Raw genomic sequence first — 14175 nt, 5'->3', positions numbered from 1 at the left:
GTTTACCATTTATTGATATTTTTCTTTTACTTTTATTTTGCTTGTGATCAATGCGTGATCACATTTGTGTGATGCATTTTGTGTGATCAATGTGGTTCTCCTTGTCAACTAAATTTTTTCTATCTCAGTTTGCATCTATTCAAAAATGTTTTACTAGAGCAACTTAATGCAACCTAATGCGATGTAATGAAATTCTGTATGTTTTGAGCTTCATACAGACTAACATCTTGTAGTTATTGAGAGGATGTGAAGGATCCTTGGAGTCTCTGTACTTGGCAATTTAGAACCAGATCGATTGACCTAGAACTTTGTGGCTTTTTACCTCAGTGTTTCAAGAGCAAGCGCTGCCGATTTTTCTCTTTGTGCTTCTAGCTTGTGAAATTGCTTTAAAGGATCCCGGACATCCAGCCTTGAAAGTGGGAACTCGATCATTCCCTCTGGCTGAAGTCTCATGATCCTTTGCGCCGGTCTAGCTCTTTTCATGTTATGGTCCTTTCTCAGCCCTACTGTAGCCAGGGCTCAGCCAAACTCTTTTGGGTATGCATGGTAGTGCTTCAGCCAGTCTTAACACAGTACAGACAACTGGCCCTGCTGCCCAACTTGATGTGTGACTGGGCCAGTCTTTCGTCATCTGGTATGGTCCTACAAATTGGGCTTGCAGTTTAGGGTGCCTCCTCACTCTCTTGTTTTGTGTATCATTTGGAATCAGCCGCTAGGGGCATAGAAGAGTGGCTTTTTGGCACTTGTGACCGATTTTCATCTGTGCCTGTCAGAATTTGCTGCGTATGACCTCAAGCTTTTTCTGCATTTTCACCACATTCTCATGTGTCATGCATAATTCCAGGCTACAACTTTTAACACAGCTCAGTCTCCGTTAGTAACCCTGGTGTCTCACTCTTTGTCACTCGGTCTCTCTGTGTTTTGTTTTTCCTGCCACTTGTAAGGCAGTTGTGAGAAGTTACCCAAGAATTTACTGGCTTGGGTGGAACTGGGATACAAAAAATCTAGCTGCTGCTACCAGTGTAAAAGGTTTGCAGAGAGCTTATACTTCTACACTTAATACCAGCCGCTTGTTTAATTAGAAAGACAACTCATTTTGTTAAATATATTTGTACAGCGTAGAGCATGCAATAATTACACAACTGTTCCACTTTGAGGTATTCCCTTGATCTGTTCTCCTTGGGCTTAGCCACTTTTGTTTAAAGCTTTTACCCTGTCAAACTTTTGCCGGAAGCCGATCAGTCTTTCCGGCAAGTGCTTGGCTGGTTGCTCTTCCTACCAAGCAGGCGCCCTTTTTTTAGCCCCGTGAGGACAAGCCGCCTCTGTTATCTCTGTAGGATCAAACCGATATTTTGCCAGTCAGGTAAAGCTGTGGCCATCTGGATCACCGAGTGTCTGGTCAAGATATTGATCAGCAGGCTTCCTTTACATGGCTTTAGTTAAGTAACTAGTTAAAACTATCATTAGCCAAATCCTTATTTTTAATTAATAGAAAACTAATGTCAAAGTGAAAGCAACTCAAATCTTTACTAAATTGTTTCTATAGTGCATTTTTTGCTGAAACTTTTTCTTTCCAAATCTTTAAATTTCTGAATAATGTCTTCTGACTGAGCCAATGCTAGTTTTTACTCCTATTTTTGAGGTTTGATCTTTTATTGTTTTGCAGTAAAATAAGTTATATATTATTTAAAAAATAGCAGATTTTTCTGTCAGCACTTTTTGAGTTGTTAGCTTTTAACATTGCACTCCAGTGATGAACTTCGTAATGTATAATAAACTATACAAGTCAGCAGCAAAGCCTGACAACTATTTCTTTTATATACCACCATCAAATTAAAGAGCTATCGAAGATTACTTACTATGGTGAAAGATGAATCTTATGACTAATCTAATTATAAAATCTGCAAGCAACTTGCATAAAAAACATTATGAATCAAGTCTGCAATTAAATAGAAAAACAGCAAACAAAGAAAATATACTATCAATAAAGAGAGAAAAGTGTTTTAAATTTTCATACTAAGGCAGAAGCAAGCTGGCCCTTGACTCAAAACAGTGCCGCAGATGCCGGTCGACCATGACCCTGCTTAACTTAACAAAAAATACCAGTCGACCCAATGTTGGCCGGAGGAAAGTCGGCCAGCCTGCCTTGCCCAAGCTGAAGTGGCAAGCCTAAAATAATAAAAGGAATCGCAGACACTTTGTTGACACACAACTGAGGGAGAGCTCAATCAGGAACCTTACATTATATTGTGTCATATTATATGCCATACTTCATTATTATATGGTTTAAATGTGTTCATCTTTTCAACTCAGAGTGGCTGGTTCTTTTGGTGAGACAAGCAAAAGGTTTTGCAGAATTCTTTACAAAGGTCATACGGCAAATTACGGTCATTACGGATCATGGTGGCATGTTACAATTGCGTCAGAACAGTGCCAAAGCAAATGGTCATTTTGCAGAAAACCCTTTTTATTACACGCAAAGAACGACTGGTATAAACTTGCTATACATCAAGATTAACATTTTTCTGCTCTGCAGATATACGCAGCAATATGGATTTCTAGCCAGGTGAGCTTAATGACTCTCTTGAGAACATGTTAAACCAGTTATGCACGCGTTCATTGAGGAGGATATGTTAGAATACCTTCTATACTTAGACAAGGAAACTGGTGCCATGTACCCAAGCATGACAAAAACAGAGAGTTTGTTTGAGGCAGTGAGGCAACTATTTAGGAACGTAGAGCTCGTCAAAAAATTGGAGATGAGGGATGTTGTGACTAGGCTGACTAAGAGACTGCTAGAGTACTGCTTTAAAACCAGCAAAAGATGTTCTAGTCAATTCCATCTGGTTGACATTCAAACCTCCAGCTTTACTCACATCAAACTGGCATGTGTGTTCAAACTTTGCATGCCCTGCAAAGAACCGTAATTTGGTAACAAGCAAACCAATTGAGCTGGTTCACCTCCTTCAGTAAAGTCATTTGGCTTAGAACTATATGAAAACTCTGAATAGTCGGCTAGCAGGACTACTGTAGCATTTAAAGTTCCTAGCAGAAAGCTTGTCCAGTCACCTGCACCAGGGGCAGTGGGTCGAGTGACAAAATACACTCGTCAGATCTTCCGGTCACTACAGAGACTGGTGTGCATACTATGGGTGCGCCTGTTACAGACTGGATGACTGGAGATTACTAAAAGAAGGAGGGTATTTTTGGTGGAAATCTTTGCTGTTCAAAATAGGCATCTAACCAGCCAAAAATAAAAAAGTCCTCCGCTCAGAGTGGTACATCCAAAGGAGACTTGGACTACATGACAGCAGCTCTAAACGAAAAAAGAAACAGATGCAGAATTTGAGGATTTGCTACAAACAATCAGTGAAGTGTCTCCTCATCATTTTAAAAGGTTTTCATTTTTGCATGCCTTGCACATGGCACCCCGTGTCTAGAAACCAAATAATTCAACACCAAGGGAGGCGTAAGGAGGTGAGGGGAGCTATGGAGATGCGGTGTACCACAGCTATAAGCCACAGTTTTTGCACGACTTAAGTTTGAGTACTGCCTTACAAATAGACTTGTGCTCTCATTCATTGACCACAGCCAGCATGCTATGCAAAAGCCAGCAAGAGTACCATGTTGTGGAGAGTAAGGAAAGGCAGCCACGATTGATGACACCAACAAGGGAGGAGGCGCTGGTCCAAGATTTGTAGCCAAGCCCCTAGCAGCCAGGAAAAAATGTGGTGTGGTGAGAATGCGTAACAAATGAGGGCCTGAGAACAAATGATAGGCAGCAACCTCCGGATGGGCACTGCAAAAGCAACAGCAGATGTTGCCACAGAGCCCAAACCAGGCTAGCCAAGCCTTGCTGCATCAAGAAATTCAATGGCTGAAATCTATGGACCTAGCAAATTACTTATGGGCCCAGCTTGTGCTACCACCCAGCATTGTGCTAGAGCCTCAATGACCTCTAATAGGGAAGAATGTAGTAGATTCCAGTCAGAACTTGACCCTGACTAGTGCCACGACAGATGCCAGTCAAACCTCGACTCAGCTTAATCGAACCAAAAAAAACCAAACCTGTCCAAAGCAAGCCAAAAGAAAGGTATCTAGCCGGCTTCACCTGATTTGGAGGGGCGAGCCTAAAGTTATAAAAGAATAACAGAAACGACATACAACTGAGGAAGTGTTACTAAGGGCACAGTTACATTACTTAGTGTTTTATTCTATGTTGTCTTTTGTTATTGTATTGAATAGATATATTCATTGATTACAACTCAAAGAAGCTGGTAGTTTGAGTGCCGAGAAGTAAAGGGTTGCACACGATCCTTGATATTACTACAACGCCACAAATAAAATGTTGATACAGAGTTACAAAGAAAAATATTGACAAGCACATTTGACAACATATCTTTCTACAGCTGTAATACATAACACCCTTAGGTTTCGGTTAGTAACATAAGATATAGGAGTCTTCCCAAAAGACTGGTCAACACGTAATAAACTTTCTCTGTCGCAAATTAAATGAGATGTATGGCATCAGATAAAAAGAGTCTATTAATCCATCGTCCATATAGTCTATTTATTCACTAATTTTTTAGATAGACTGCTGTAGGAAGACAATGATAAGTCTAATCATATGTAATCATGTACGTATATTCATGTTTTTCTTATGTTAAAATACCAATCTTCGATCTTATATATGTGCGACTCTAGCAATTGATCTGATTTGTTTGTAATCAACATCCTAATGTACTTGCTAAATCAGTTAAAAAATATGTGTTTTTTAGCTGCAAGCAGCCCAGAGTATATTGATATGTTGAATATCGAGGGTGTCAACCATAAAGTTAACATAAGCCAAACTTCAGAGGTTCATGAGGACATTTACCTTTACGATGAGATTAAAACCAGAGATGAAGACATTCCAAATGTATATGAAGAGTTAGATGCTAGAGAAAGCAAACACACCAGGAAACAGACCTGTGCGATTTCTGCTACATATTCTTCTGAGTTTACAGAGAACAATCGAGCAACCATATCTCAACAGTTCAAAGTCAGTTATAATTGTTTACAGTTTAAACATTTATGTGTAATCGATGCTAGCAATTTATTTAATATAATGTTCAATTCAAAGACATAATAGATTTTTAGTCTCTGAACACAATTAAAAACTTACAAGGATATTATTTCAAGGATCTGAAAAGCTTAGGGAAGAATGCTGTGACACTTCCGAGATTAACGGATGAGCCAAACAGGAAGAGGAAACATGAGAGTTATGCCCGCTATGCTGATGCAACCATGTTTAAAGTAAGTAGCCTTTCTTAAGTAACCAGATACTTGATAGCTCACTATTAGAATTGTGTAAGCATTAGCGTGGTAAGCATAGCAAGCTGTTAATGTGCAGCTAAATGATGCATTTAATGCTATAAGTGACCACCTTAAAGGCTTTTTAAATGCATTTGAATGTAAAATAAATGTGTTCTGATGGTGTGATTGTGAGATAAATTTTGGTTTACCAAGTAAATCCTAACTTTTAGGGAATGAACAGAGGAAACACCTACATTGCCTGTCAAGGTAAGTTAGAGACACATGTGAAGGTTACTCTTGCAATAAGATTGCATGTAACTGTTTGTTATGAATAGTTCTTATTCAAAATGAATAATGGACAATATAAATTTGATTCAGTTTTGACAAACTAATAACATCTGTTGATGTATTAGAGCAATAATTATTCATTTAATTTAAATGTTTTTTATTGCGTTTAACTTTTTATATGCGAGTAAAACCTGTGACTATTTGTTTCCAAAGTAGTATGTCTGGTTTCCAAGGCTTAGAAAAAGGAATCTAGTAAAGATAACCCACTCACAATACTAACAGCACTTCTATTAAACTAGCATTTTAATAGCAGCTTTTTAGGATGAGCAAAATATGTTGAAGTTTAGTTAATGCAACATGTTTTCAAAAGGCTACAAATGTGAATTATATAAAAAAGTCATAAGTGACCACTAACATTAAATTATGGCAATACACCAGTTTTTATAACGCTTACGAATAGAAGATACATAGCAAAAACTATCTGTCTCTTTCTGAATTGAAAAAAAAATATCTAGAAACTGGCTATTTGTTTATGCTTATTTTAATAGTGATGTTTCCAATTCTACCAGAAAGTCCTATGCTATTTTGTTGTTTCACCTACATGTATATCTTTCATTAGCATTAAGCCAAGAGACTTTTGTGAGTTTGTAGAATTCATTAGTTTTGACAGAATTTCATTAGAGAGGAGATTTTATCATAGTCAGTAACTCATTCTTAGAAAGTTCATATTTATATTGTTAGAAGTCTAGTTCGATATTCTATGTACCTCAAGTAATGCTATTTCTATCAACAGGTCCAACTCAGGCAATGAGCAATGACTTTTTGCAAATGGTCTGGCAAGAGAAACACAGTGCTGTCATAACTGTTTATAATCCTGATGATGCCTTAAAGGTAATTATATTCTTGTGGACAGCAGTAACGTAAAGCAGAATAATTTTCTATAAAAAAAACTGGAATAGTAAGTCAAAACTGTTTACAAAACACTGTTCATAAACAAGAATGCATTTCATAAACAAGAGAGTACTGTAACACTGTTATTATCCGTAGGAGATACAAATTCTGTTTACATGTTTATACTTGTGTTCCCAGGCTTGTCACACTGTTGAAGCATCGCGATTACAGTTGCACACAAAACCCTTGGGGTCTGAATCTATATTCCATATTTTGTGCCAGTTTACATTGTTTATAATTGCTGTTGCATGCTTATATACTTGTTTAAGTATAAGTTACTGAAAGCTGATTATGTATAAAAGACAATCATTACAAACAGGCAGTCCTATATATTCTGGTTTGGTAGGCTGCATTCAGTCAAATGTTGCATTTAGATCATGACATGAATAGTAATTTACAACCAGGTTGTTAAGTAATTGTAGTCAAGTAAGAGTAATCTTTGTCCCGGTTCTTCGTTAAATATGTTTTTTTCATAAATGTGCTTTCAAAGTGTTTGCATGATCAGCAGGGCGCATTTAGGTTAAAAATGCTGTTACACTATTACAGGCTTCATATTTGTCTTTCTGCCCTGAGACGCTAGGCTCTTCAGTAAACTTCCAAAACTTCAAGGTCATTTTACTTGCTATAGAGCAGAAGCCTCGATATGTTGCAAGGACACTGCAGATTTACAAGGTATTTAAGCAACTTCTTTTCTGACTATGACATTATTTAATTGTACCGCTTTCATAAACCTGTACAAATAAATAACGAGTTTAAGTTGTTAATTTGTGACATTGTAACTCGGTGACATATCTATCTTGACACACATGTAGCAATAGTTTGTTGTTATTTTAGCTATTCTATTAAATGTACTAAAAATCTATTATCGTAGCTTTTATAGCCATTGCAAGTTGATACATTTAGTCAGTGTTGTTCACCAGGTTATGAGTAACATTGATGGTATTATATGGTCTGTTCATTTCAATTACCAAATAAACAAGACTAACGGGCTATCTAACTGAATCAATGATCGTATTCAAAATATTCAAGTGTTATACCGGTCTTATGTTGTAGGAGAGCGAAACCTTCACTGTGAGACAGTTTGAATTTCAACCTAGAGATGAGCTGAGCTCTGTAGTAGAGATGAACTCATTTGTAGAGTTTGTTAGAACAGTGAGGTGTCTCTTTAGTGGTCATGGAAGTCCAATCATTGTCTATAGCAGGTACAAAAGTGACATGTTACAGTACAAGTTTCATTGCCTTCTTAGTATCATGGCTGCTTTTATTCTTACCATAAATCAGATGTTCATACTTAATGATACGTTAAGCAATGTAGTGTACCTTGCTTTTAACACATGAAACTTCTCTGTTCCTATCAGTAAAGTTGAATGGTTTTTTTGCACAGTAATGTTTAGATTTAGCTGATCGATTTATACAACCCAATTTACAACACTAAAAACCATGGCATATCACACACGTTTGAAGTTTCTATGAGACTACCTAAAAGTTAACCTCTGACAATGTGCTGAAGCTTGTTTCAAATTCATCTAAACCTACGCTTAAAATTTTTTTGCTATCATACTTTTCAAATGCTTAACAAAAGATACTTGTGTTTAAGACCATTTTATTCTCTGACATCTTTAGTGGTGGAGAAGAGATGTCTGGAGTTTTCATTGGACTCAGTATTTTGCTAGAAGAAGCTGAAACAACCGGTACTGTAAATGTCATGGAAGGTGTTAAAGGAATAAGAGAAAGGAGACCACAGTTGATAAAAACAGAGGTAATCATAGTCTAATTAGAATAAAACAACATTATATGTATTTTAACATTTAGTTTTGACATTCAATGCTCACATATAGCAAATACTCAGAAAGTTTATCACCTGCAGAATTACAACCAAGCCTTCTTAGCGAGCTGCTTATTACTAAAATATCTAACCTGAATACGGACAAACATACGCCATGTAAACGCTTGTACGAAAGGTTTATGTTACTGCCAACCATGAACATCAAATCAGTAAAATTGTCTGTAGAGGTGTTCACGTGATATGGTGTTAGATAAGTTCACTGTTTTGTTAGACCTATCATACTTTGCCATGTTGATAGTCAATAATAAGTGACTTTCAGTTCAAAATAACAGTATATGCATGGAGCTATTAGGCTAAGTATAAAACATTGTGAGTCATAATTGCATTCAGGTATATAAATAATAAAGTTTACTATCTTGATCACCGCTCCTGTGTTTCAAATATTCAAAACAAAATAAACTCATTTTAAATTGTTTAGGTCATCATTTCAGCACTTACTCTTGGAGCATTATATTTTTTCAATGACTATGTTTATTAAGTTATCTGTCTAGTATTAAAGTTTTTATTATATTAACATAGATATAGTAATTTTAGGTGGTACTGTGGCTAAAATCTTCAAAACGATTTTTACCCATTCAAAATGATTAAAAGATTTATAAAATGAATTTTATTCTTAAAATAACTCACTAATAAATAGTTATTCATTCACCTCCTCATGTTTGACTTTTATAAGTTTTCCCATGAAATAAGTGGTTCACAGTCAAAGCAAATGGTTTTCATTTTCCTAATGTTCAAAAAAACTGCTGATAGCATCCTTACATTTCAATTTGCTTGTTTGATTATATCATTCAATGGTTGTAGACAGAGTATAGTCTTCTTTATGAGGCTTTGATGGAAGCCATCGAATCTGAAGGTTACGTCTGTAAGAAGAAGGCTCTCAAAAGAAAACTAGAAATAGGAAATACTTCAATTCTCAACGAGTATAAGGTTGAGTTTTAATTAATTTATTCAATATTCTCATCAAGAGCTTTTGCAGCAGTTATGCAATAGCTCGCACCATTCAAGATTTACTGGGTTAAACATACAACAATAGAAATCTAAATCTTTAGGAACCAACCTCTGAAGTACTTAGCCCTTGCTATGATATTCATGGATATACTGCTATATGTATAATCTCTGTGCATGATCTAGTAGTTTTTCTTATAATCTCTATTTTTATGCAGAAAATAGAGATGGTAACTGACCAACGCAGACAGCATATGGAAGGTAAGAGTGTTATTTTTATTTTTTGATTTGCTTGTTAACACAAACATTTTCAGTTTTTTGGTAATTATTTGTAAATTCTGTCACTTCAGTTTGAAGCAGCTTTTGAGAATCAATCACTAATCTATAGTTAATGTTGTAAGATTCTTGCATCAGACATGACCTGCTTTACCTTCATTGTGACTTTAGTCAAAATTTCTACATACTAATTACGATTATTGGCTCATTAAGTGATTCCTGTATTACAAACATACTAATATCACTGCTTCTCAAATATCCATTTGTGAGTTTATTATTACTGTTTTAGATAGTTGGACTGACTCTGCAGCAATGCTCGATGGATTTTACTTCCTTGATGTGAGTGTTCTGATATATTATGTTGATATGAACTTATAATGATATGTGAGACAAAATGAAGCACTCATTCTGAGAATTAATTACAAGACCATCTCAAAGAAATCAAGTTTTTTCCACATTGATTTAGAGCAATATAATTTTTGTGCTTCGGAGCCTGCTATATGATGTCAAAGTTTGGAAAACAGGTCATATATGCATCAGCAATGTTTTTTCTCCTAATGGTTTTGGTAAGGCAACAACCGAATATCAAAAATCAATTCATCTTGTCTCATAATTTGTAATGTGCACATGTACTTTGTTTAGAACAAGTTAACACAAAGTCTGTGGATGAAATTACTTTTGCATCCAAAACTATATGTGCACAAAGTATTAAAAACTTACTTTGCCGAAGTATAAATTATTCAAACTCAAACACACAATAACAGAAGATCTGACATAGAACAGTAGCTACATAAATTTGTTAGTAAAGCGTAGATTACAAATAAAATATACCATTGATCAGTAGTTGAGCTAAAATTATTTGTCATTAGTTTCACAATATATATTGCCGATGGTACAAGTATGAATCTTACACACGATAAAACCTTCAGACCCATAATTTACTTTTTTATCGATTTAGCAGCTTGAAAATTGGCTTCAAGCTTTTTTACGCATCTATTCATTTTAAAGTTTATGCAACTGACTGCTTAAAATTATTTGAAAAAGAGAAATAAATTGTGCTTCTCTATAGACCTAGTTCATACTCGATGAGCTATAGCATGGTAGGAGTAATGAGATTAGCTTATGCTCCAGCAACCTTTAAACAGTTACATACATTTGCTTATCATGCCATAAGGACCTTTGAGAAGGGAATGTAGAAGTAGTATGTGACAATGGTGAATTTTTCACAAGAATAAACAGCATATTCTTAAACATAATTAACATATATTATTTACCATATTTGGTCACTTTGCATACCACTATGATATGCTAAACAAATGGTAAACAAAAGATCTAATCAAATAATTCTCTTTCATGTCTTTATAAAAAGAAATCTTGCTACTTTACGGTACAAATTTCCTCACATAAAGAGCAACCTGTAACATATACATATGCTTTCTGACTGGTAGATATGATATTGTGTTTTACAATCCTTATGCTTCATTTTATCTGTTAGCGAGTGCTACCAGCAATTTTCAAGTCAATTGCAACTTTCCTTTTAATCTTTAAAACAGATAAGACATGTTTTAGCTTATGCAAAGGCTAGTTTAAAAGGCTATTAAAAAAGCATCCTCAGGACACGATTACCCTGATATACAGTTTTTTCACCTTACAAAGTGAAACTTGATGATTTTTTCACTTTACCATGCTAGTTTTATTTCACTGTACAAATTCAACAAAACTTTCACTCAGAATAAAACTTGGCAGTTGGTGTGCTTATTACGTACTTCGAAATAAAAAAGACGCCGAAATGCTGTTCGCCGAAAACATTTTTCCAATGGTTGAAAAAGTCCCGATAAATGATTTTCCTCAGTTCAGCAATTCTCGTGTTTAAAACAGTAATATTTTTCCTTTAAAACCGTAGACAAGTTAGAGTTGCAATCACGTCAAACGGAGAGTCATGATCAGACAAATTCTTTTAACCTGCTAACAAAAATCCATTTCATTACAAAAGCAGTATCGTTCGGGGCTTTTTTGCCAAATTAGGTTGAAAATGGGTCTAATGAGATCGGCTAAAATCTTAGAAATGAAGCCAGAAACTAATAAATGATAAAATTTAGTTTAGTAAGCTAAACTTATTTAAAGTGACTTTAAAGTTTATATTATACTTACCCCTATGTTGAAGGCATGAACTCTACAATACGTACTGCATATAGCACATTGCAACGTTACATTTTAATGCAAATCATAACCAATAAATATACTAAATATACTAAAGTTACTGTAGGGTACAATAGGTACCAAGGTTAGCCCACTATTTTAATACTAACTTTTAATATGTACAGTATTTATATAAAATGTTGATGAATTTTACCAAGGGATGTATGCATTATATAACTACTAAGGTTTCTATACCTCTCAGTACAATTTTTTCACTAATGATGCCAAACCTGGAACAGATTAAAATTGTATCCTCAGGGTGCGCTCTCTGTAAAAACATGTCTGCAGTCACACAGTCAATATGCTGAACACTGATGACTGTGCTAAAACTTTTAAGCTTATCTAAACAGAGTAACCGGTCAATTTATAAATTTTCAGAAAAGCGAAATAAATGAGAACCTAAAGACAAGGTTTCAGTGGAAAAAACTTGTTTATGCACAGTCAGACTCGTATGCAATATAGATGGATGTGACAAACTCTTCAAACAAATTATCTAAGAGTATTCACAATTTCTACTACCTTTCAACTTTTATTCTTTTTACGATATTCCTGAGCACGCCTTATTTATATAGGTTTACAGAACAAGAGACCAGTTTATTGTGGGACAAGCAATAGAAGATCATCAGTCTGAGGCATTCTGGGAAATGACAATATCTAAGAATATTCAAATCATTGTCATTCTGGACTCCCAGGTAATGGTTGACACTACCACCAGCTTATTTTCTCATTTATCATTTATAGTACATATTTATAGAGATTACTAAGTTGCTGGTGCTTATAACTAGATAAGTTAGTACATTTATTACAGTTAAACTAGGCTTGAATATAGAGAAACTATGTGATCAACTAGCAAATGGCCTCGAAGTTGCCTTTTGCTGCCTCTACAGATATCTATTTTTATAGATGTTTGATTATTGTTTAACTGTATATAACCGTGATGCAGTTTATTGTGTGACTAGCTCTTTTATTCTAGCAAACAATTTTTTGCAGCAGATGAGTGGATTCTTTCCTCATTCTGATGAAACCTCTGTCTCCTTTGGCAAAATACTTGTTGACAGAGTTAATTCAAGGTGCAATCAGATGATAGAAGTAATCAATATAACTGTGAATGTGAGTCTCTTAGTCTGTACTTCTATTACTTTTTCATGGATCAATAATTATAGAAATAAACACATTATTGAATGAAATGTTTTATTAGACCATAATCATACACAGCTGGTTAACCTCTCATATTTACAAAACTCTGGCTAGCAATAGTATTTTTACATTAAAAATAATCATCTACTGTGCAGACATATTCCAAAAAAATTCAAGGCAAGTCAATGTAATTTTTGATGTATAAAGTATAAGGTTGTTTAAACAGTAAAAACTTAGGCAGCGTCATCTAGAGTAACCTAAAAGTTGAATTGAAATTACAGAGTCAACCAGTTCTCTTCATGAAGATCAAAGTTTGGGCTGACGGAGAAGTGAAAGGTCTGCCGGACTACAGTTCCTTGCTATACTACCTAAGTGCTGTTGAGAGACAAGTTCAATATGACACAGAAGGCAAGATATGTGTGATGGACTCGTAAGTAATAACTGACTCAAAAGATGAAACTAATAAGATTTAAGCAACCATCATTTACACATCTAAATAAAGACCTTGACAATGCTCTTAGCTTATATCAGTCTTAAATTTACATAAAATGAACAAACGTGAAACTGGCACATCTCAGAAATATGATCCAGCTGCCTAACTGTATTGTTTCTAAATTCACAATAAAAAAATATTGTATCAAAGTCTCATTGTCACAGCTTCAGCCAGATCAAAGGTTTCTCTAATTGTAGAGAAAGTGGGAGAAAAGCAGTCGTTTTTGTAGCAGCCTACAGCGCCATGCAAAAGGGAAATACTGAACAATTGGTAGACGTTTATGGTTCAGTTCTGGCTGTGCGAAACAGAAACTGTAACTCTGTGTTTACCGTGGTAGGTGGCTGATCATTCGTAGATGCCTTCATATTGTTGATTGAACATTTATCATTAATCTTTCAAAACCTGCAACTTTGTAGAAAGCTAAACAGTATTGTTAAAATTATCTGCTTCGAGGAAAGTTGTGTTTGCATATTGGTGTATTACAAAAGTATGGCGTCTGTTGGAGTAGTGCGATCCAATTCATTGTAAAATAATGACATTTCTAACAGCTATTTTTAGAGCCGATGTAAAAAGGTATAATTTTGTCACTTGAGTCTCTCATCAACCATTTAGTAAATTATATATAGTCTGTATTTTATTGCATAGCTATATTCTAATAATCCCTATAGTACACTCACACTTACCTGAGTCATAACATCTAGTATAGGCACTTTAAGGGTGGAACCCTAAAATTACAGCAATCATC

At 35.1% G+C, this 14175-nt stretch overlaps 1 protein-coding gene across 1 annotated transcript; it reads left to right on the top strand.

Moving 5' to 3' along the window:
- The first annotated feature begins 4804 nt into the window (after positions 1–4804).
- On the top strand, positions 4805–13775 carry LOC137385413 (receptor-type tyrosine-protein phosphatase kappa-like). Its single transcript, XM_068071866.1, has 14 exons — positions 4805–5041; positions 5182–5295; positions 5526–5562; positions 6377–6474; positions 7081–7206; positions 7588–7736; positions 8158–8293; positions 9182–9307; positions 9544–9586; positions 9891–9940; positions 12373–12492; positions 12791–12910; positions 13219–13367; positions 13628–13775. Exons 1-14 carry the CDS (start codon positions 4805–4807, stop codon positions 13773–13775), a joined length of 1653 nt encoding a protein of 550 aa, XP_067927967.1.
- The last annotated feature ends 400 nt before the right edge of the window (positions 13776–14175 follow it).

Source organism: Watersipora subatra, chromosome 1, assembly GCF_963576615.1.
Source record: "Watersipora subatra chromosome 1, tzWatSuba1.1, whole genome shotgun sequence".
Classification (NCBI taxonomy): Eukaryota; Metazoa; Bryozoa; class Gymnolaemata; order Cheilostomatida; family Watersiporidae; genus Watersipora; species Watersipora subatra.
The sequence above is the reverse complement of the archived record's forward strand: the minus strand, read 5'-3'. Positions and strand labels throughout refer to the sequence as shown.